General features: G+C 38.5%; 1 protein-coding gene across 3 annotated transcripts; it reads left to right on the forward strand.

Annotated features, from left to right (window-relative positions):
• Positions 1-468: 468 nt before the first annotated feature.
• Positions 469-21,015, forward strand: LOC139982705 (SPRY domain-containing protein 3-like). 3 transcript variants are annotated; one of them, XM_071995772.1, is made up of 9 exons: positions 469-616; positions 4,301-4,575; positions 5,417-5,547; positions 6,727-6,874; positions 8,647-8,832; positions 10,961-11,168; positions 11,923-12,037; positions 14,110-14,335; positions 15,970-21,015. In XM_071995772.1, exons 2-9 carry the CDS (start codon positions 4,312-4,314, stop codon positions 16,102-16,104), a joined length of 1,413 nt encoding a protein of 470 aa, XP_071851873.1. In that variant the 5' UTR covers positions 469-616; positions 4,301-4,311; the 3' UTR covers positions 16,105-21,015. The 3 variants fall into 3 exon arrangements, with proteins under 3 accessions (XP_071851873.1, XP_071851872.1, XP_071851874.1); XM_071995771.1 differs by having other exon boundaries at positions 483-708; XM_071995773.1 differs by having other exon boundaries at positions 483-708; positions 14,110-14,329.
• Positions 21,016-22,085: the final 1,070 nt, after the last annotated feature.

The raw sequence follows: 22,085 nt of genomic DNA on the forward strand, positions 1-22,085 counted from the left end.
ACTGAAAAGTGTCAATTTTGCGAGTAGGCCTATAGTTATAGAAATATTGGAAACACTGGAATATTGGCTCTCAGCTTCAGAGATGGTGTTAGGTTGGCACAATGTTACGATAGCGTAGAATCCAGCAGAAAAGGTAGTACTAGGCTAATAATGAACGTCGCTCTGTTTAGTTACTTGTTTCCCCGAGGCTTCCATACATTCAAAGCTTGCATCATGCTATTTTGGTCAAGTGACGTAAGATAAGCATTGAAATACAGTTCCACAGAATAGAATATTTTTAATCCAATTGTCATCTTTTATGGGAATTTGTTTTATACGCTGTCGTGAGTTTAGTATATGACTTGTATTCATAACATAAGAACATTTATTGGACAAATAATTGAGTTATTCATTGAGTTATTCATTAGAACTTTGACGTAATATTATATATATATGATCTAGCTGAGTAGAAACACGCTATTAATTTACACGATGTGGAAAGATATTCTATTGCTCGTAATATATGAACCGCTTCTCAGATATATCATATGTTGTGTATCGAAGTCATCGATACTAAGTGACGAACGAAATATATTTTCACCTAGAGACAGCAGGTGCTGTGAAGAATTGCTCTTTGGTAGTTCCAGAATCTATCGTTAATACTGTTTCTATTTACTTCGTGTTATTTGGAAGCATCTGTTCCTAATGGTGTTACTGCAAAACGATATGGTAACTTTACGTTAGGCTACTAAATGACTAGGCCTAGCTTAGCTTAGGCCCAATAATAATAACTAAGACAGGCTCGGCTGTACTGTAGTGTTAAACTTATCCTTGTAAGTTGTATTATCCGACGCATGCCCAACTACCACAGACTGTATTCATAGTAGCCACTTCCGCTTTGTCTCATGCATTACATTGAATATCAATAGTTCACCCAAAAGCAACAACCTTCACTGCTATTTTACATAGAATCTTAACACTGGGCAATGAAGATCCCAATTACTTTCCAGATTGTAGAAATGCTAAAATATAAAAAGAAAACAAAATAAATACACATACATAGTGAGCGACTTAGTATATGTAGGTCTATGCTGAATTGTAGGCAAAAGTGAATCTTGAACATATTTTTATTAAAAGGAAGACTTGGTTCCATTTAATAGTGAATTGCTGCTCGATTCTGTACTGCTAGTGATGGTAACAAAACTGTCACTGTCTATGTAAGCATATTGCTCATTTAAAAATGTTTTCATTGAAATGCAGCTTTTAAATGAACATAGATACACCTCGTAGGATGCAACCAAAGTTTTAATTCATCGATCAGTAGTAGATTACTGCTAGACCGAGTCTGTCCTTTGGCATTCACTGGCAGTGACACAGACGGGTGATAGCATAGGGCCTATTGCTTACTTAGCCTAGCTGCAAGTTAAGTAGTATAGTAAAGGCTTCATAATTGACGCACCCCCGTAATTGATGCACCTTCAATTATTACTAGCAACAATACAGCAGGCCACCTAAACTTTTTGCAGTCAAGCAGAATTACATATTTCATGACTTTGAATCCATTTCAGCTATCTGCTGACCAAATTGTGGTATTTTTTAAGCTTTTAGCACCCTCCCCCAGTTTTGTATGTTTTTTGGGCATTTAGAAATCTTACACCCTAAAAATAATCAACATTACCTCTATATGATAACACTTCTCTCAGGGACCTGACCTGTCTAAGCTAAGAGGCTCAGAGCATAGCAAACAGCATCTAAAGTCAATGGATGTATACTAAGGCCTACACTACGGTTAGCTTATCGACGAATGTGTCAATTTAGGGGTATAAAAGAATTTGACACGGCAGACATTTTGTGGTCAAATTCTGCTCAATTGTACGGTGCATAAGCACAGAACCTTAAATATTTTGAAATCATTACATTCCTGAGGAACTTCACCTATGAAAAACACATACAGTTGAGTGATTCAGATTTTTCCTTGATAGACAATGTTGATCAAATCCTTAAGTGCGTCAATTATGTGCCCACCATGCTACAACTACTAGTGCAACTACTAAGATATGTTTGTATTAAAGCTACATTGGTTACTAGGTCTAGGCAGACTAGGCTATATCCTATTGCTAGGATAGGAAAGTAGGTTTCAACACAAGTGATGGTGGTAACAAGCTTTGTTGGGACTTGGATAACAGTCTGATCATACTGTTTCTCCAGTTGGCCTATATGGGTCTAAATGATTTGAAATTAAGAAGCCTAAGATGCAACACGACGGAGTGCTTGTTGTACTTTCCAAGCAAATAATAATAAAGACTAAATGTTTGTGGTAAATGTATGCATCCTTTCTGAGGTTATGAAGTGATAGTTGGATTTCATGATAAGCTTGAGTTGCAATATGGAGATTTAACTTGCAAAATGAAACCAATATAATATTACAGAAGAAAGAGACTATTTGTAAGTCCTGTAGACAACAACGTACCGTGGCAGTCTGCTAAAACCTTGCTGTAATACACGTTTATATGCCTTCATCTATGATGGTTCCCTGGGTATCCAGTCAAAACGTCCCTTTACCAAAGCGTCCCCGCTTTCTTAAGACCAAAACGTCCCCGCTTTTTACCAAAACGTCCCCGCAGTCAAAACGTCCCCGTGAGTCAAAACGTCCCTGCTTTTATAATCAGTTGGAATGCAAGTGTGGATGTTTTAAGTTCAAATCAAAGAGTAAGGATAAGTATAGTTTAGGTTAAAAACACAGTTTTTAGCAGATATATATATATATTGTATAGTATACGCATCCAAATTCTTTTTTAATTCCTCTTGTATAATATTTTTTGTTTTCCTTAATTCGTTAATTCACTGAAAAACATAGCTAGACCTTTTTCATACCAAATATAATTAAACGATATAGTCCCTTATGATTTATTTAACGCCTGTAATCCAACTTGTATGCCGCGTAACTTAGCCAAATTATAACTTAAAATTAATATATATTCACAACTATGAATGAATGTGATAGACAGGGACGTTTTGACTTACAGGGACGTTTTGACCAACGGGGACGTTTTGACCAACAGGGACGTTTTGACCAAAAGCGGGGACGTTTTGGTACGGGGACGTTTTGGTAAAGGGACGTTTTGACTGGTAAGCGTTCCCTGAGTAGTACTTAGTGCTGAACATTCTCTGCAAAATATGGATATTATTGATAACACTTACTCAGTTCCTGAGTGACAACTAACATAATTTCTGTCTAAATAATTCAAAATCCAAGAGAGAAAAACTTAGCAAACTGCTTATCTACTATGTACAAAAAGCCTGTGTAGGCCTAGGTAAATATGTAAAAGATGTATAAAAGGTCAATGTGTAAAAGAGAGCCTAACATTTCTATCTCAGCAGGATCTTCTTCAGAAGTAAACTGAATCGAAAACAAACTAAGAGACACAGATGGATGGACAGTTAAATTATTTTTAACTGTCTGTACATAACATAGGCTACAGCTTAGGCCTATACAATATGTATGGAGTTCTAAACTTCAATAATAGGTACAACTTCACCATCATATCTACCAGGTCTGTCATTACAATGTTAGACATACCCAGTACCATGAGAAACTTAAATACCACATAGAATAGCCTCAGAAAAATCCTAGTAATATTACAAGTTCTAGTACTGTCAGACTCATAGTAAAAGTCTATAGATAGAAGTTTGCTAAAATGATTTTTTGATAAGGATAATTTGAAAACTCTACCTCATACACAGTAAATTGTAGTGATTTATTGATTTAATATTGATGCATTGTTGTTCTGTAGCTGATAAAATGTCCTTGTCAGATAGGTATCTGGGAAGAATAATGACTTTATTTGAGCATATAATGTTGAAGATCTAAAGTTAGGAGGTGAATGGTTGAAGGTGGCAAATTCACAACCGTTTACGTTTACTGTAAGTCCAGGACAAGTCTCTTTTCTGCCTGGATGTCCGCGGACGAACAGGCCGTTACGTTTTGGTTGCTCAGAAAAGCAAATTTGGTTGTCTGAAAAAATGTACCAAAATAAATTGGACCAATCTATGAACACTGTAGGAGAGAGGTTGGTGAAGGAAGCACCATCTTTGGAGTGATACCAATTTATAATTTGACCTATTTGTGGGTGTTTAATTAATTTACAGTTCAATCTGTATTTGATGTACAGTCATCAGATCTGGACAACCTGTTGACATCTAGGCCTACAAATGATTGCTTGGCACAAAAAGATGATGATTTTTAATGATAATACTCCGCAAGTACCACTACCCGGTGGAAGTGTTCACACCTTAGTTTCACTATCATTTTGCTACTCAGAATGACGGGAAATGATGGATGAGTATAAGTTCCACATGGATGCCTTTAGGAACCTCCACTGGGACGCGGTCAGGGAACCGGACGGTTTCGGAAGACAGGAACGGTCCGGGAACGAAGAGGACAACGACAGAGTCCAACACGACGATAGGATCCTGGTCAGGAACAGGAATGGGATCAGGCTGATAGCCAGGAGGGTCCTCCGAGAGCCTGGGATGGGTGGACCATCAGTTGCAAAGTTTCAACCAGTACTAGATGAGAGGAATAACCAATTTGAGGTATGTTATGAAAACAAAATGGCATACAGCACAAACTTGAAACAATAAATCTCTTAGCAACGACTGTAAGCTGTAAACAGACAGTACTCGCTTTATGTCACTTGTAAAGTTATTTTTCAGTAATTAAGATCAAAATCAGTTGAAAGTGCATATTCAACAGAAGCACATGACTGCCAGCCAAGAAATACTACTGGACATGTTCAGTTTTCCCTAATGAAGCTTTAAAGGCATTGAAGACTCGCCCCAAACCGCGTGCGGACATCTGAAAAAGTTAACTTTCTGTTGCTTGCAAGTGAAGTTTTCTTCGTGTCGCTACAAAATGCAGACAGTACCTTGTTATCTTTAGCTGGACCTGAGATGTCCATCGCTGTAACGTTTATACACTGTGCTGTGGGTATTGACCGCAGCTGTATGTACTGACTGTACACTAGTGTCTCATTACCGAAGGTAGCAAGCTGTGTGCTTATTTACTGGGATCGATGTTGGTGTCTAACACTTCTGTTACACCTCATTCGAAGCCAGGTCAGATTACCGGCATAAGACGTTTCTTTTTGCGCGAGTCTTCACACCCTTTAAACTGGGCAGATTTTCATCAGCCGTAATGCTCAGCATATTGGCACACATTGTCGGACTATCTACCTTTTCCTGCATTGAGCCGGCTTTACAGTTGAGTCAGGTTGAGGTTGAGTCATTCAATATTCGGCCGGCATAACTCTGTATCTTGAACTTTTGCAGCTCAATGACAGATTCTTTTATCTATCCATATTTCTGTGGGCTTAATTTTTCTCATTACTGTTTTTTTTTACGTTTGAAGTCTTGTGTTTTTTACCGATCCGTACAGATTGCTCCAGTCTTCCGCGGCTATCTTCATGATTCCATCCATTTCGGGCTAGTACCCATCGACTTTCCCCTGGACACCGACGTGGGGAAGCTTCCAAATTCTTACGGCTTAGAATTGCCGGATGGGAAAGGGTAAGGACTCTAAAAATATTTCAGATTTTACAACATTTGGTCTGTATGACACAATAGTTCTATATTGGACTATTTCTGCAACAGGTTGTGTAGTGTGCTAAAATTGTGCACAACTGAATAGCAGAGAAAACTAGCAGAATGGTCTTACTCAGATGTGGTCAGATGTATGGGTTTTTTTTGGGAGGGGGGAGGGGGGGGGGCAGGAAGGTTGTATTGATATTTCACAGCTTACCCAAAAAACCTTCCAGATGTTCATTCAAGTACTTACATCTTTTGGTTTTTAGGTAATAATTATATTGTATATAAATTATATAATTATTATATCATAAGAATTATAGGTTTTATGTTATAAAAGTTAAGCGTTTTGGTCATGATTTGACAAATAGACATATTGTTTCAATATACTGTATGGACACTGTGGTAAGCTGTTACAGCTGAAATGGCAGCCTGTGGTCTATGCTGCTCATACATATAGGGTCCCTAAGGTTTAATCATTAGGGTTTGGTTTATCTATATATACATGAACCAATGAACCAAGTTTACCAGAACAACCCAGACAGGACTGACTTCTCTCTGGGTATGCATAGGGGTCATCTGATTGACAGTGCATCACATGATTTATGAATGCATGGTTCAATGTCACAGGCATAAATAAGGATAGCTTGACCAACAAGCGGCCATTTTCTGGACTTAATTTTAAAGCCTCCTGTCTTGGCAGTTGCACATGAGATGGCCATTGTCTAGAAATCAGTTGAAAGGTTAAAATAAGATTTCTGTGCGTTAAATCGAGTAAAACTTGAATGTAATACTTGATAGGTGACCAGGAATTAGTATAAAAGATGTTACTTGAGAGAAATTCTATAGGAACAGAATGCTCCTGTCTTTAATAATGATTCATACCAGGATCACGAAGATGCCCAACCCTGACCCACTGTTATTTCATATCTGAAAGAATATTAAGCTCTTTAACCTCACTTCCCTTCACCCTCACTTCCCCAGACATCCCACTTCCCTCTGCCCCTCACTTCCCTACCCCCCCTTCCTAGAAAGCAACAGATCATTATTCTGTCCTCTTTGTGAACTGTAAAGGATCTAATTGGAATTATTACTTTGTCGCGTTTAGATTATTCGTTACCCAAAACAGTGGTAGCAACAAATCAAATTCTTTTGTCTCAATAGGTTCTTCGAGGGAACCTACACGGCCAAAGTAGAAGCGAAAGGCTTTGAGAGAGTGGGTGTGGTCATGCACTTTGACAAGGCGGAGCCAGCCAATGAGGATGGAGCTCGCAGAAAGTGCCCTGTGTCCTTCACAGTGAATGGCAAAGAGGTATTTACTAATGTGTCTAAACTATAACGGCGGGACTGTGTCAGGGTTAAGAAGAGTTTAATACCCTTTGACCAGAGAATAGGTTCTTAAACAGATTATTTTAGTCACCAAAAACTTGCAGTAAAGTGACCACAATATTCAACAAAAGTAGCAGCGTAGTTTTCTTGAAGTAACTAACTAGCATTGTCATTTGTACGCTAACTGTTTGTGCAACATTGTCTTCGCTTTCTCGTAGCATTGATATCAAATAATGCAATAACACTAAAAACAAATCGTATTTTTAATTTTTTTTAATGGAACTGAAGGTAATAACACAAACAAAATGCAAAATGAAGCTACACCAAAGTGTACCTTCATCTGATAGATACAAGTTGACGGATAATAACGTCAAGAACGATCGCAACCACAACTCCTCCCCCACCCCCCTCCCACCCCCCTCCCCTCACCACCTCTTGCTGAAAGTTTCATCAGTACAAATTTATAGTTGTGAGTCATACAGTAAGTTTGTTTTTATACTACAATCCTTGGTTGGTCTGAATAGCTGTGTGAGACTGCATGACTCTGTTGGACTGCATTACCCAAGTTGGACTACATTACCCAAGTTGAACTACATTACCCAAGTTGGACTACATCACCAAGTTGGACTACATTGCCCAAGTTGGACTACATCACCCAGTTGGACTTTTACCAAAGTTTGACTGCATTACCCAAGTTTGACTACATTACCCAAGTTGGACTACATTGCCCAAGTTGGACTACATTACCCAAGTTGGACTACATAACCCAAGTTGAAGTGTGTTACCCAAGTTGGACTACAGTTACCCAAGTGGGACTGCATTACAAAAGTTGGACTGCATAACCCAAGTTGGACTACATTACCCAAGTTGGACTACATCACCCAGTTGGACTGTACCCAAGTTGGACTCCATTACCAAAGTTTGACTACATTTACCCAAGTTGGACTGCATTTACCCAAGTTCGACAACATTTACACAAGTTGGACTGCATTACCCAAGTTGGACTACATTAACCAAGTTGGACTACGTTTACCCCATTTGGACTACATTACCCAAGTTGGACTGCATTACCCAAGTTGGACTGCATTACCCAAGTTGGACTGCATTACCCAAGTTGGACTACATTACCTGCATACATGTATCCTCCATTGGGTTGCATACCTCTATGGGACTCCCATACACACTAGACAGGTCGACTGATATCCCTAGTTCATCAGAACGGTCAAAAATTTAATATTGCTTCAGACCAATCTTCAAAAGCATAAATTAGCCTACATCAGAGACACTGCAACTACCATAGGCTAAATTATATTCAAATGGTATTCTGTATGAACCTGTAAATCAGATTTACAAACAGTTTGTTGTAGCATTGCTGTGAGTTTTGTGGTTATTTACAGAAAAATATATGTAAGTCATTGGAACTTCTTTTGATTTAAAGGTAAAAAGAAATTTATTTAAAGAAAACACACTGTTAGCTGTATAAATGTTTGAAAAGAAAACAAAGGTACCAATCAGCTATTTAAATATATGAAAAGTAGTCAGGAAAATAACATTTTATTTATGTGTCTTGAATCAAGGGAATTATTCTGATTACTTTGTACTAACACAGAGATTGTATTATGTTTATTGTAAAAAAAAAACTCATGAAAATATTTTTGTCATGCATATTTATGTACAAATTAGTTTCATGAATACCAGCCAGCTAGCCTTAACTAATTTGATTTTTTTTTGGTCATTTGACTTTCTTTACATCAGATTCTGAGAAAAGATATTATGGTCCCAGCTGCAGGCCTGTGTCCTGCAGTGAGCTTGGTCAAAACAGGTCAAAGGTTAAAGGTCATTGGAAGGTCATTCTGGACCGACCAATTGGAGAATATCATGATAGATGACTCGGGAGAAGACGATTGGGCAAGGTTACATGACGTGGCTTTACAGGGACAGGTAAGGGTGCAAGATAGGTGCTACATGATGTGGCTTATAGGGACAGTAAGGGTGCAAGGTAGGTGCTACATAGTGTGGTTAGTAGGGACAGTAAGGGTGCAAGATAGGTGTTACATGATGTGGCTAATAGGGACAGTAAGGGTGCAAGATAGGTGCTACATGGTGTGGCTAATAGGGACACTTAGGATGCAAGATAGGTGCTACATGGTGTGGCTTTACAGGGACAGGTAAGGTGCAAGATAGGTGCTACATGGTGTGGCTAAAAGGGACAGTAAGGGCGCACGATAGGTGCTACATGGTGTGGCTCAAAGGGACAGTAAGGGTGCAAGATAGGTGCTACATGGTGTGGCTAATAGGGACAGAAAGGGTGCAAGATAGGTGCTACATGGTGTTGCTAAGAGGGAAAGAAAAGGGTGCAAGATAGGTGCTACATGGTGTGGCTAATAGTTTAGGGTGCAAGATAGGTGCTACATGGTGTGGCTTTACAGGGACAGGTAAGGTGCAAGATAGGTGCTACATGGTGTGGCTTTACAGGGACAGGTAAGGGTGCAAGATAGGTGCTACATGGTGTGGCTAATAGGGACAGTAAGGTTGCAATATAGGTGCTTCGTTGTGTGGCTACTAGGGACAGTATGGGTGCAAGATAGGTGCTACGTTGTGTGGCTTCACAGGGACAGGTAAGGTGCAAGATAGGTGCTACATGATGTGGCTCGCAGGGAAAGTATGGTGTAAGATTGGTGCTACATGGTGTAGCTCATAGGGACAGGCAAGGTGCAAGATAGGTGTTGCATAGTGTGGCTAAGAGGGACACTAAGGGTGCAAGATAGGTGCTACATGGTGTGGCTCATAGGGACAGTAAGGGTGCATGATTGGTGCTACATGGTGTGGCTCATAGGGAAAGTATGGTGTAAGATAGGTACTACATGGTGTAGCTCATAGGGACAGGTAAGGTGCAAGATAGGTGCTACATGATGTGGCTCTCTAGGGAAAGTATGGTGTAAGATTGGTGCTACATGATGTAGCTCATAGGGACAGGTAAGGTGCAAGGTAGGTGCTACATGGTGTGGCTAAGAGGGACAGTATGGGTGCAAGATAGGTCCTATATGAAGTAGTGAACTAGGAACAGGTAAGGTGCAAGATAGGTCCTACATGATGAAGTCCTACAGGGACAGTTAGGGTGTTTGGTGTGGCTTTGTTAGGGACATATAGTAAAATTTTACTCCTGAATAGGAATTATAAGGATAAATATGGATAGGAAGTCTGAGGGACACACATGTTTTTTCATTGTTGGACTAAATGTCCGATAGGTTAAGAATCTGGAGTATCCAATGTGATTATGGCCGCATAGATCTCTACATTGATTTGTAAATACAGTACTACATTGTGTGCATAGTAAATGGCTTGGTCAGAATGATGATGCAGAGTTATGTACATACAATATGCACATATATGATGCATGTATGATACACTTGATGATGCATGTATGGTGCACATATGGTGCACATATGATGCAAGTATGGAACACATATGGTGCACATTTATAATGAATGATACACTTGATGATGCATGTATGGAGCACATGTGATGCACATATGATGCATGTAGGGTGCACATATGATGCATGTATGATACAGTTGATGATGCATGTATGGAGCACACACAGTGCACATATGATGCATGTATGGAACACATATGGTGCTCATATAATGCATGTATGGAGCACATATGGTACACATATGATGCATGTATGGAACTCATATGGTGCACATATAATACATGTATGGAACACATATGATGCATGTATGGAACACATATGGTGCACATATAATACATGTATGGAACACATATGGTGCACATATAATGTTTGATACATTTGATGATGCATATATGGAGCACATATGGTGCACAGCACATATGGTGCACATGTGATTCGTTTTATGATTCATGTAAGTTACACATATGATGTACCTATGATGCACTTAGCATGCATGTACAATGCACGTACGATACACATTAGTTAATATGCGACATATTGTCCTCATCCATCTCTATATCACATAACCTGGCACTCTTAATTTGAATATCTTTAACAAACGCTTTGGTCAATTCCACCTTTCTCTGGTTTCAGATTCTGTCCTACGCCGGCCACGGTTGCGGTATCGACGATGTGGGTCTAGCCCAGGCAAGGCGACCTCTGACCCCAACAAATTACTACTTTGAATTGAAGATTGTAGATCCAGGAAAGCAGTGCTTTATAGCTATAGGTCTGGCCCGGAGGAATTACCCGTCCAAACGTCATCCGGGCTGGGTCAAAGGGTCAATTGCATATCACGCAGGTGAGACCTATACATCATTTATATCGTTTAACCTTTTTAACATACAGCTTGATTCATTCTTCTCCATTCTTCTCCTAGCTAAATTACTAGGAAAAATCGAATTGCGATATATGCAATAATTATGTATGAAAGTCAGAGGGCCTGGCATTCCATTCCTTCTAATTCCATTCCTTCTAATTCAATTCCTTCTAATTCCATTCCTTCTAATTCAATTCCTTCTAATTCAATTCCTTCTTATTCAATTCCTTCTAATTCAATTCCTTCTAATTCAATTCCCTCTTGTGAGGAATGTTTGAGAAGATACCGATAACCAACCGGTATCCATGAAATAAATCCATTTTGTTATTATTAATTTATATTTGTAAAACATTTTGGTAGCTTCTGGTATCTGGATCATCTGTGCTAATATCTCACCGGGCATTGACACAGAATAATTTGCTACTGTTCATATTTTGTGGAGTAGTTTTACAAACCTGTAAATTTTGTCTCGTTTAAAACCTGTCGTTCCTGAATACAACAAATGCGATACTTCATTGCATTTGCTTTGCATTTGTTTAGCACTATGAATTATTTTCATATTATTTTGCTTACTGTTTGCGATACCAGAAAAAAATTACTCCTCGACTGTCCACAGCAACAGTGATTGAAGAACCATTTTTTTTTTCTCATTTTTTTTCCCATCTTTGAGCATAAATGTTTTCCAAAATTTGTGGTAATCTTCTCCCGTTTCCCCTTTTTTTTTATCTCGTTTCAGACGACGGTAAATTATTCGAAGGGAGGGGAATCGGTGAAGCGTTCGGTCCTAGATGTCATAAAGGAGACACAATGGGGTGCGGGATCATCTTTCCGGTCGATTACGACTTTGAACAGTAAGATGTTAATCCGTCCATGTTAAAATGCAAAGAGATTGGAGAGTGTTGAACCAACCACAATATCAAAAATTTTCCTTTGCAGAAAAATACTTTATAGAAAAAATCTTTACTTAGTCACCATATTTTGTGAACTAGAATACTTGAAAATATGATTCTAAAGTGGAAGGTATGTGAATATTCTCTGGTCTGTTTAACAGGCTGAACCAGGAGACTGTCACAATGTGTGGGTTAAGGTAATAACAGCCAATCAGAGAGCAGCATTTGGGTATTTTCTATCACATGTCACAGCGGTAATACACGGCTGACAGGCTGTGCATTTGTCCCAGGGCATGTAATATTGATCCGGTGCTATATATATATTTTTTTTATTTAAACTTTATTTTAAGAGGGTAGCTCGTTTAGCAATAGCTAATCTTCCACGAGGCCGTGTAATAAGACATAGTGTTAGCTATACAGATACGGATTAACTGAAACTCACAGAATTGTCATTAAAATGATTTTTCCGGTAGTACATGATGTAGAATTTATATCTAACAGATAAAATATGCAACAGTATGTGTTCAAAGCTCATGACAATATCTTGTCCCTAATATGAGATGTGGTTCATGGAATGTAGCCTATTTTGAATGGCTAAAACCTTTCCGTACTCCAGGAAGGGGGCCAGGGTAGTTGGTCTGTGATGTCATAAGGTGCAACTTTTCTTTAAAAGGCATTACATTCCTTTAGCTTCTTGTTGATTTGTCTGTGTGATATAATACATTTGGAATGTTTTGCTTATCTGACTATGTTCTCTGTATTAAAAATTTCATCTAAATGTAACTCTCTATTTTTGAAATATTATCTATCACCGTAAATTTCATTGCCCCGATGACATCATAGCTGTTGCAAGGTGCATTCACAAAATATCACCAAATTTGAAAAAAAAAGAAAAGGTTTCATACCCTTGAGATGCTATAGTACAATTTCAGGTAGATTGCCCCGATGACATCATAACTGTTGCCAGGTGCATTAAAAAAATATCATCAAATTTAAAAAAAAAATGGTTCATATCCCTGTGGTGCTATATAACATGATGATGTCATATTGACTTTATGATGGAGAAAAATTTGAATTAATTTTGCTAATCAATCAATATTAGCCAGAGGAATATTCTAGGAATGTCTTTTTATCAGTTTCATCAAATCTGTGGTTTTTTGGTATTGTAGAAAACTAAGATGTGCATTATAGTGTTTTGTCCAATATCACTGCTGTCTGCTTATATCAACTATTCACAAACTTCCAAGTCAACCAGAATGAAGTTGTTGAGTGTTACATGGTAAAAGACTGTCTCCACTGGAAAAAATGACCGGAAATTTGTAACAAACAGACAAAAAATTATATTTCTAAAACAAGCATACATTTTAATGAATTCTAAATACAGAGAACTTTGACAGGTAAGCAAACATTTTCAAATGTATCAGGTTTCAAGGATCAATATACAAGAAGATTATAATAGTCTAAGAAAAGCTTTTGGAGATCATTAGATTAGATGACAACAGTGATCCCACTGTGATCCTACTGGGATCCCACTGGGATCCCACTGGGATCCCACTGGGATCCCACTGGGATCCCACTGGGATGGAGCAGTTGAAGGTATAGCCAGCCAGTTACAAAAGGTCACATGTAATCAAAAATATCTCGAGTTATCGGCACAATATTGAGAATTTGAGATTAGGTTTTCAGCTAGCAGTGTGGAATAGTTTTCTATCCACAATATACATATTGATATTGTCCTTTTTTAAAGTTTTTATCGTAACATGATGTTAATCTGTCCGGTACTGGACACATTTGTTTCATCTCTTGACCTGAACTACGCTTTTACGGTAAGCTTAGTTTCGGTTTAATTCCACTCTCATCAAACTTATTCGTTGATAGCTTCTTCTTTTATCTTATTCTCTTACCTGAGACTTTTGTAAAAGGATTGTCTTCTCCTACTTACGAATGAATTTTTTTTTTTTTTTTTTTTGCCTGAAGTATTTTAATTTTTCAAATTGTTAAATTTTTCGGTTACATTTTTTTGCGACCATCAGAGAGGAAGTGGAAACGGATGAGTCAACGAAAGAGGACCAGCTGGTGAATAACTTCCAGCACCGGGGAGGACGGTTACGGGAGAGGATGCTAATGGATGACAGGCATCCCTTCCACGGACTCTTTAACATGGTCGGAGAGGACAACTTTGAAGACTACGAGTACCTCTCAGATGAGGAAGATACCGATATCGTCTGGGGGAAGAGCCAGGCAGGCAAAAAAGTACAGGTTCGTTTGCTCCTTTACGTTACGACTGAAGTCTGTTTCCTGGGGTGGGGGAGGGGATGGGGGAGGTATCTGGTACCTATCAGAGAGGAAGATACAGATATCATCTGGGGAAAGAGTCAGGCAGGCAAGAAAGTACAGGTTGGTGTGCTTGTGAGAACTGATGCTCCTTTATGTTATGACTGAAGTCTGTTTCCTGGGGTGGGGTAGGGGTGGGGGTGGGGGAGGTATCTGGTACCTATCAGAGAGGAAGATACAGATATCGTCTGGGGAAAGAGTCAGGCAGGCAAGAAAGTACAGGTTGGTCTGTTGTGAGAACTGATGCTCCTTTATGTTATGACTGAAGTCTGTTTCCTGGGGTGGGGTAGGGGTGGGGGTGGGGGTGGGGGAGGTATCTGGTACCTCTCGGATGAGGAAGACACAGATATCGTCTGGGGGAAGAGTCAGGCAGGCAAGAAAGTACAGATGGGTTAGCCCGTGAGAACTGATGCTCCTTTACGTAACGACTGAAGTCTGTTTCCTGGGGTCGGGGTGGGGGCGGTATCTGGTACCTCTCAGACGAGGAAGAAACCGATATCTTCTGGGGGAAGAGTCAGGCTGGCAAGAAAGTACAGGTGGGTTTGCCCGTGAGAACTGATGCTCCTTTACGTTACTACTGAAGTCTGTTTCCTGGGGTGGGGGGTAGGGGTGGGGGTAGGTAGGGTTGGGGTAGGGGTGGGGGTGTTGGTGGGGGAAGGTATCTGGTATCATATGCTCAGGTTAGGGCGTTGTGGTCAAGTTGTTAAGGCAGTGGACTTGTGATCTAAGGATTACAGGTTCAAGCCCTGGCCAGATCATTGCGTTGTGTCCTTGGGCAAGGCACTTTATCTCCATTGCCTCTCTTCACCCAGGTGTATAAATGGGAACTTGCAAAGTTACTTGTAAATATAGTTGCTTGCGCCGGTTTGTGGCTGCATCCTATGGGAAGTCCCCCAGGAGACACGTGGCTGTGGTGCACTGTTGTGCCTGAGGAGAGATTATTTGAATTGTGCACAATTTGGTGTGTAGGTGTGAGTGTTACCAATGACCAGGGTTAAGTACAGTGGCGAGACTTTATTGTAAGTTGCGCTATATAAGAACTGTTAATTATTATTATGCTGGCTAGGGTTGGTCAGTGGTAGGCTTGGCTGCAAAGTTGAAGGGTAGTATGTAATACCTCAAAACTACCGTTCAAAGATTCCCAGTAACCAGTATGAACATGCTACTAAAAGTCTGTTTTTTGGATACCTCATCTAGTCTCCTTTTAAAATTAAAAAGTATTGTTCCGCTATCTAACTGGACCTATTCTTTTGGTGAAATTTAGCTTCATGAAGGCAGAGGTTGGAGGGGAGGATTATGGAAGGGGAGTGGTAGTTGTGGCTACAAGTTTTTCTGCAAGTATGCAATACCTCTAAAGTACGATTCGGAGAGCCCCGGTCACCCTCAATTCCTCAACTCCTTACCTGTTTAAATCGTCCTGACGTTAAAAGTATTTCTTTGCATTTCCATGATTCTTTCTTTGTCTACACAGTTTTTTTTTGAGTCATTACCGCTTGAAATGTGTGACTCCTGATCAATATTTTAATTAGTATTATTAATATTTTTTTTTCAATCTGCAGGTCTTCTTTACGAGAAACGGCAATACGATCGGCAGACGAGACACGGTCATACCCCCGGGAGGGTTTTACCCCACCGTGGGGATGATCAGCCTCAACGAAAAAGTCCACCTTAACCTCCGTCCTCTCACAGGATGATGACCTTTCATGTTGACCTCTGTGGATCAGAGGTTGACCTCTATGGATCACATGTTGACCTCTTGGGAGCAAAGGTCAATCTTTTGGTTTTTACACTTGTATGAGTCGACTCGAGAGATACCTTGCTATGACCGTGGAAGTTGGACAGCTAGTATCTCCTTGGGCACTAGGAGGACAATGTTAGCCCTTGGATATCAAATACTCTCTCTAGTCACAGGGGATTGGAGCAAGATTTAACATCGCTCTCTGAAAATGGGAAGTCACCATATACGTGGGGGTGAATCGCATTGTGGTGGCCTTTGAACTTGCAGGTCGGAAACTAATAAGGTCACGTTTCCTTAGCCCACATATATCATCATTGCAGATAAACTTCTAACCAGAAATAAGGTGACATCAGGAAATAACGTCTTGCCTTGGGGAAGCATTTCATGATGATGCTGGCTGACCTATGACCTTGGATAACACAACATCATCACCTTAGCCATTGACCTGACAGTGACATGGATGGTTAGAGAAAGATAACCTTTGACCTATGGATGGGTTAAATCTGCATCTTCTCATCTACAGAGAACTGACGTTACCGGTCAATGCTGTCTGCAAGTTTACTCTCGGTCATTGTCCTATGAGAAGAATTTTGTGCGGTAACCTTTGACCTAGGTCAGTGCCGGGTCAGCTTGATCTGTGACCTGGCCGAGAGAATCGTGTCGTCATGGTGAACATGATCCAAAAGAATCTTGTTCCTTGTTTACCTCTGAGGTCACCTTAATAACCGCAAGGCCTTGAAGAGACTAGCATTTGACCTTTGACCATGCATATAAATGAATCTTGGCCAATCTTGGTAATCTCACCACACTAACATACATACAGACACCCACACACACGTACAGACAAAACACATGCCAAACCATACAGATTGAAGAAAGATTCTTGCCTGTTTATATATTCCAGATATCACCTTCAAGCATGCATGCATTATACAGTAAGGTATCCTGTCATGAGTAATGTGAACTTAAAATAAGGAACTTTTACTAAATATCTTTTCAACAGCACTTCCATCTTTTTATTCAATTTTTTTCTGAGCTGATGAATGCAAAACTAAAAGGGCAATATCAGAACAATTTTCTTCAAAATAATGTATAGATTTTTTTCTTTCTTCATAATCAAGGTTACTTTTTTTTCAGTTTGAAAGCTTTAAAGTACTATTTCATGTGCATGGAAGCAAAGTCCTATTTATCACTCTGGCAGGAAGATGGTGTGTATGGACAAAGTGTGACCAGAAATGGGGCATTCTTTTTGCTAAGTGCCAAACTGGTGGATGACAAATTTCTCCTTTCAAATCTTGAAAATGACCCAATTTTTAGTCAAACCCCGTTGACATGCATTCTTCAAAGTCCAAATGAGCCCTCATATGCAAAATGGGGAATATTTACAATGTTGTTATAATTTTTTTTTTTTTTTGTGAATATAGATATATATTGTAATATACATCATATATTGATTATAATGCATTATATTGCTTATAATGCATTTGACTTCAGTTAGTACAAGCTTTTGTGGCAGTTAGTTCGTCTTATTATTTGAAATGTTGTCCTGACCAATTATACCCCTATGTGCAAGGTTGGGGTTGGGTGATGGGTGGGGGGTGGTGTGGAGGTTAGACGTGGATAGGCCTTCACCCAACCGGTAACAATTTCCTTACAATCGCGTTGTCAAGGCAACAGTACCTTTAACAATAAGAAACTTTTTTTTATTGCATAAATCACTATCTATGTCTCACATGCTGTGTTGATGCTGTACAGTGTATGTGCATGGTGCTGAGTTTCATAGCACTCTATGGCGTAGATTTCGATGAAATAACCTGTCATTGAATAACCCAACCTTAGGCAACAAAAATTAAGTTAACTTTTCTTCCCTTTTCCAATTTTTTAAAATTTGTATTTATTTTTTTGGTCACAAACTACTATCAGAGAACCTTCACGTTGCATTTCTAACATTTACCAAACCTTTTCTTGAAAATTGACATCTAAAAGTAGCATGTGAAAACATGATAATCTAGCCAAGGGAAAATATATCTTTCTTGAAGAAAGCATACATTGTCTATTAAAATTTTATATTTATCCAAGAAAACATATTGATGAATCTCTTTTCTATTAGTTTGCTGTATGTGTGTATATATATATATATATATATATATATATATATATATATATATATATATATATATATATATATATAAATATATATATTTATATAAATACACACACCAATCTGCAGTAATTAAATGCAAATAACAATACAATTGTTCAAAACAATTTTCCCAGCAAGAGTGTTTGTAATCGGAGAAATTTGGAGGGCCTAAGATTTTGAATAGTCGGAAGGGGTTTTTACGTCTATACACTGCAACTTGAATAAACACACACATCTGTTTGTAATATTGGTATGAAACATAATTTGGTACAGAGTTGAAATCTGCTAAAGTATTGAAATTCAAAAAGTCTATATTTGCTGTTTTTTTTTCTTTTCTTTTTTGATAAACTTTGTTTTTCAAACCTTGGAGTTAATCTTTTGGTTTATTTTATTGATTTCTTCTCTATCTCTTTTACACTTGTAGATATCATATTTTGTCAGCGCGATAGTTATGATTACAACTTTACACTAAAGACCAAATTATATTTGGAAAACAAACAAGGACAAGTTTCTCGAACCGTACTACATTTCGCTCCAGCGCAAGTTTTGACTGTGTTTAAGGTGCAGTACTTATCTATGAGTTGAACAAAAAAGGGGTTCTTTCATATCAAACGACTGAAAATCTTAGTCTACTATGCTTTGGAAAGATTATAATATATTCAAATTGCCTATTTGTAATTCTGGATTATTTGGGGGGCTTTCTGGCTAGTATGATGTGACATTTCCACAGAAGTAGATCTTAATTCTAAAGTTGTTACCCTTCTGGTGCAATTTGATTTGTCGGGTAATCGCAGATGTTAACGTGGATTAATGAACGGCTTCGATTTGTTATGAGAGGTTAAACTTGAAAATGTTAAATTAAATACGAAAAGCTCGTACTTATCTATAATTATGGAGTAAACGTTACACGTATTGAGCCTTGTTCACATTGAGTGTGCAAATTGATAACCAAAAAGAGTAGCTTTCTTATCTTGGTAGCTTTAAGGAGTAACTAAGAATTCAATTATTTTTTTCTCTTTTGGGGGCAGGGAGGGGAGGGGGGTATTATCACAAAGACATACCGTGATTGAATTAATTATTATTTACATGTAGGCTCAACGTAAACACCTTGCCAGAAAGAAAAAAAACTGTATTAAAAAAATTATTCTTTTGGAATATAAAATTTCAGAAAAAATTATTATCCATTGTCAGGATATTTGACTTTAAAAAATGTCCCTAGATTTGTCAGACCAAATATTGCCTGTTTTGAGAAACAATACATTTATGTATACAGAGAGAAGCTTCTGATATGATATCTGATATTAATATACAGCTTTATTATGTCAAGGTTTGACCTGAACATCGAACAAGGGAAAATAATAATTTATTGTGATCTTTGTTAAATGTGACTATAAAGTTGCCTATTGAAAGAACATTGTGTATAATCAATATTTCTCTACCCCTAGCTTAATTATTTGATTTTCTATACAGTTGTTGAATGATGTTACCATGGTAAACTGTTCGGTCTTTCGTTTGGCTAGATTTCTATCCAAATGAAATATTTGAATAAGGTGAATAAAGTTTCATTATTACTATTATTATGATTACTGTTATGTTTTAAGAAATTATGATCAGTAGGACCTTTTGTTTGGAAACCAAAGAAGGTCACTTATTTCATATTCGAAGATAGGCATGATTTATTGCAAAATATGGAAAAAAAAAACACACCCACACTATTACACACGCAAACTAATAAAGAATGGTTAACTTAGTCGTCACGCATATGTATAGCGCTAAAGCAAAGGATGCTGCTATTAGTATTAGATAACACTGTCACATTGGGCTGGTGGGGCGGAGGTTGGGGAGGAGGTGGAGGTGGCGAGGGGGGGGGGTAGGACGAGGGCTGGTGTGGGACCAGGGCAGGTGGTGGAGTTTTTTGGGGTCTGGGGATGGAAGGTAGCTTGGTTTGCTTAGCGAGATGGGTTATTTTGGATAACCCTGACCAGAACAACAGGGTTGACCTCTTTCTTGATATGGGGGGGGGGGTGGGGTTGGGGAGGTGTGTTTGTGTACATCATTAATGAATGCCAATATTCCATTTATATTGCTCAATATTTTTTATTCCTGGTATGTTTAGCTGGTTGGAGAATCTGGAAAAGGTAGATGGGCAAAAATAAAAAGATTAAAAAAATGATACAAATCTGACAAGGTGTTACAAGATTTAGAATTTATAACAGATTGGGTACCTGTGACAGTTGTCATACAGGTATCCTGATTATAGTTAGGGCCTTCCTGACCTTTGACACCCATCGCGTGTTGTGTGACAGCTAAGAACATTTCCAACAGAACAATTTTCCAATTTCTAGTCGGTGTGAAAAAAAGTTTGATCTATAGTCTTGGGATGTAGTGTTATGACCGTTAGCAATATGAAATGCCATATTTTCCTCCTAACTTAAACATTTGTTTCAGAGAGAATGCATACATGTAGTGTATAGGTTTGGTATTTATAAGTTAATTGCTTTAAAAATGCATACCGAAATACATTTGGTTTCTTAAAAGTTTCATTGGAATGGTTGATGATATCATAATATCGTCATAACTTACTATTTAGAAAAAGGTTAAGGATTTGTAAAAGTGATTTACCAGTGAAACTGTTATATTTAGGTTTGTATATTTGTCATCAGTACTAAATTACTCTATCCCTTTTTTTTTTCTTAAAAAGGCTTCAAAATTATAAATACTCTTAACAATGTTCTGCTTCAAACTTTTGTCTTTTTTTCGGGCGGGGGGCTGGGGGTTGGGGGGGGGGAATGAAAGCATGCAATCTGCTTACCACTAACAGTTTTCATTTAGGAGTACTGATTTTCAAATTTCTATTTATCTTTTGTTGCTGGTATGCATGGACGCACCCCTCCCGCTCCATGTAAGATCCCCTCTCCCTTGCCTATCATTTGTCCCCTCTTCCCTCCCGTCTCCCCTTTCACCTTCCCTTCCACCCCCCCCCCACCCAACAATATTGGCTATCATCTGATAGCACTGGCTGTTTTTGTAAAATTTGCTTACATTCGCATCAATGCTGAATATAACAAAATCGTTCATTGGTTCAGATTCATAAGAGACGAAGTCATTCCTTTAATCAACCAATCCGAACACATGATTATAGCGCATTGATTTTTAACATATTTCCTCCTCAGTCTATTAACAAGGCCAGGTTATTGATCATGCATCGGCCATCTTTGTAGAAGTTAATTAAAAACCTGTTGACGGGTAGTCGACTACGCGAGGCTATGCATTCTACTTTATTATATATATTTTGTGTTCCGTCCGTATCTTCCGAAGGAGTATATGCGATGGTGTGTGTGTGTGTGCGTAAGCACGTGTATGTATATACGTGTGCATGTAACACCTGCTTGTAAACACGATACGTCAAAGATTACATATTGGTTGAACTTTATACTCGGTATGTAGATCCTGTTATATACAAGAACTCTTTTGTATTGGTAGAGGTCAAAGGTCATGATAGGTCAATAGGGTATGAAAACCTTCCTAATAATGGTATGTCACAAAGTACATCTTGGTAGAAGTTCATAGTTGGTGATGTGTTGATTACCATTGGTTGGTACAAATACCATACGTCAATTGACCTAGGTCAAATGTCATTTGAGGTCAACATAACTCAAAGTCTAAAACCTTTTTAAACGTGCGAAGTCAAAAATTGCTTCTTCATGGTTGACCTTCATACTTGCTTTGAAGATCCTGCTTAGCGAGTTCAATAACATTATAAAAGTATTGGTAGAGATCAAAGGTCATTTGAG

This window comes from Apostichopus japonicus, chromosome 16 (assembly GCF_037975245.1).
Source record: "Apostichopus japonicus isolate 1M-3 chromosome 16, ASM3797524v1, whole genome shotgun sequence".
Classification (NCBI taxonomy): Eukaryota; Metazoa; Echinodermata; class Holothuroidea; order Aspidochirotida; family Stichopodidae; genus Apostichopus; species Apostichopus japonicus.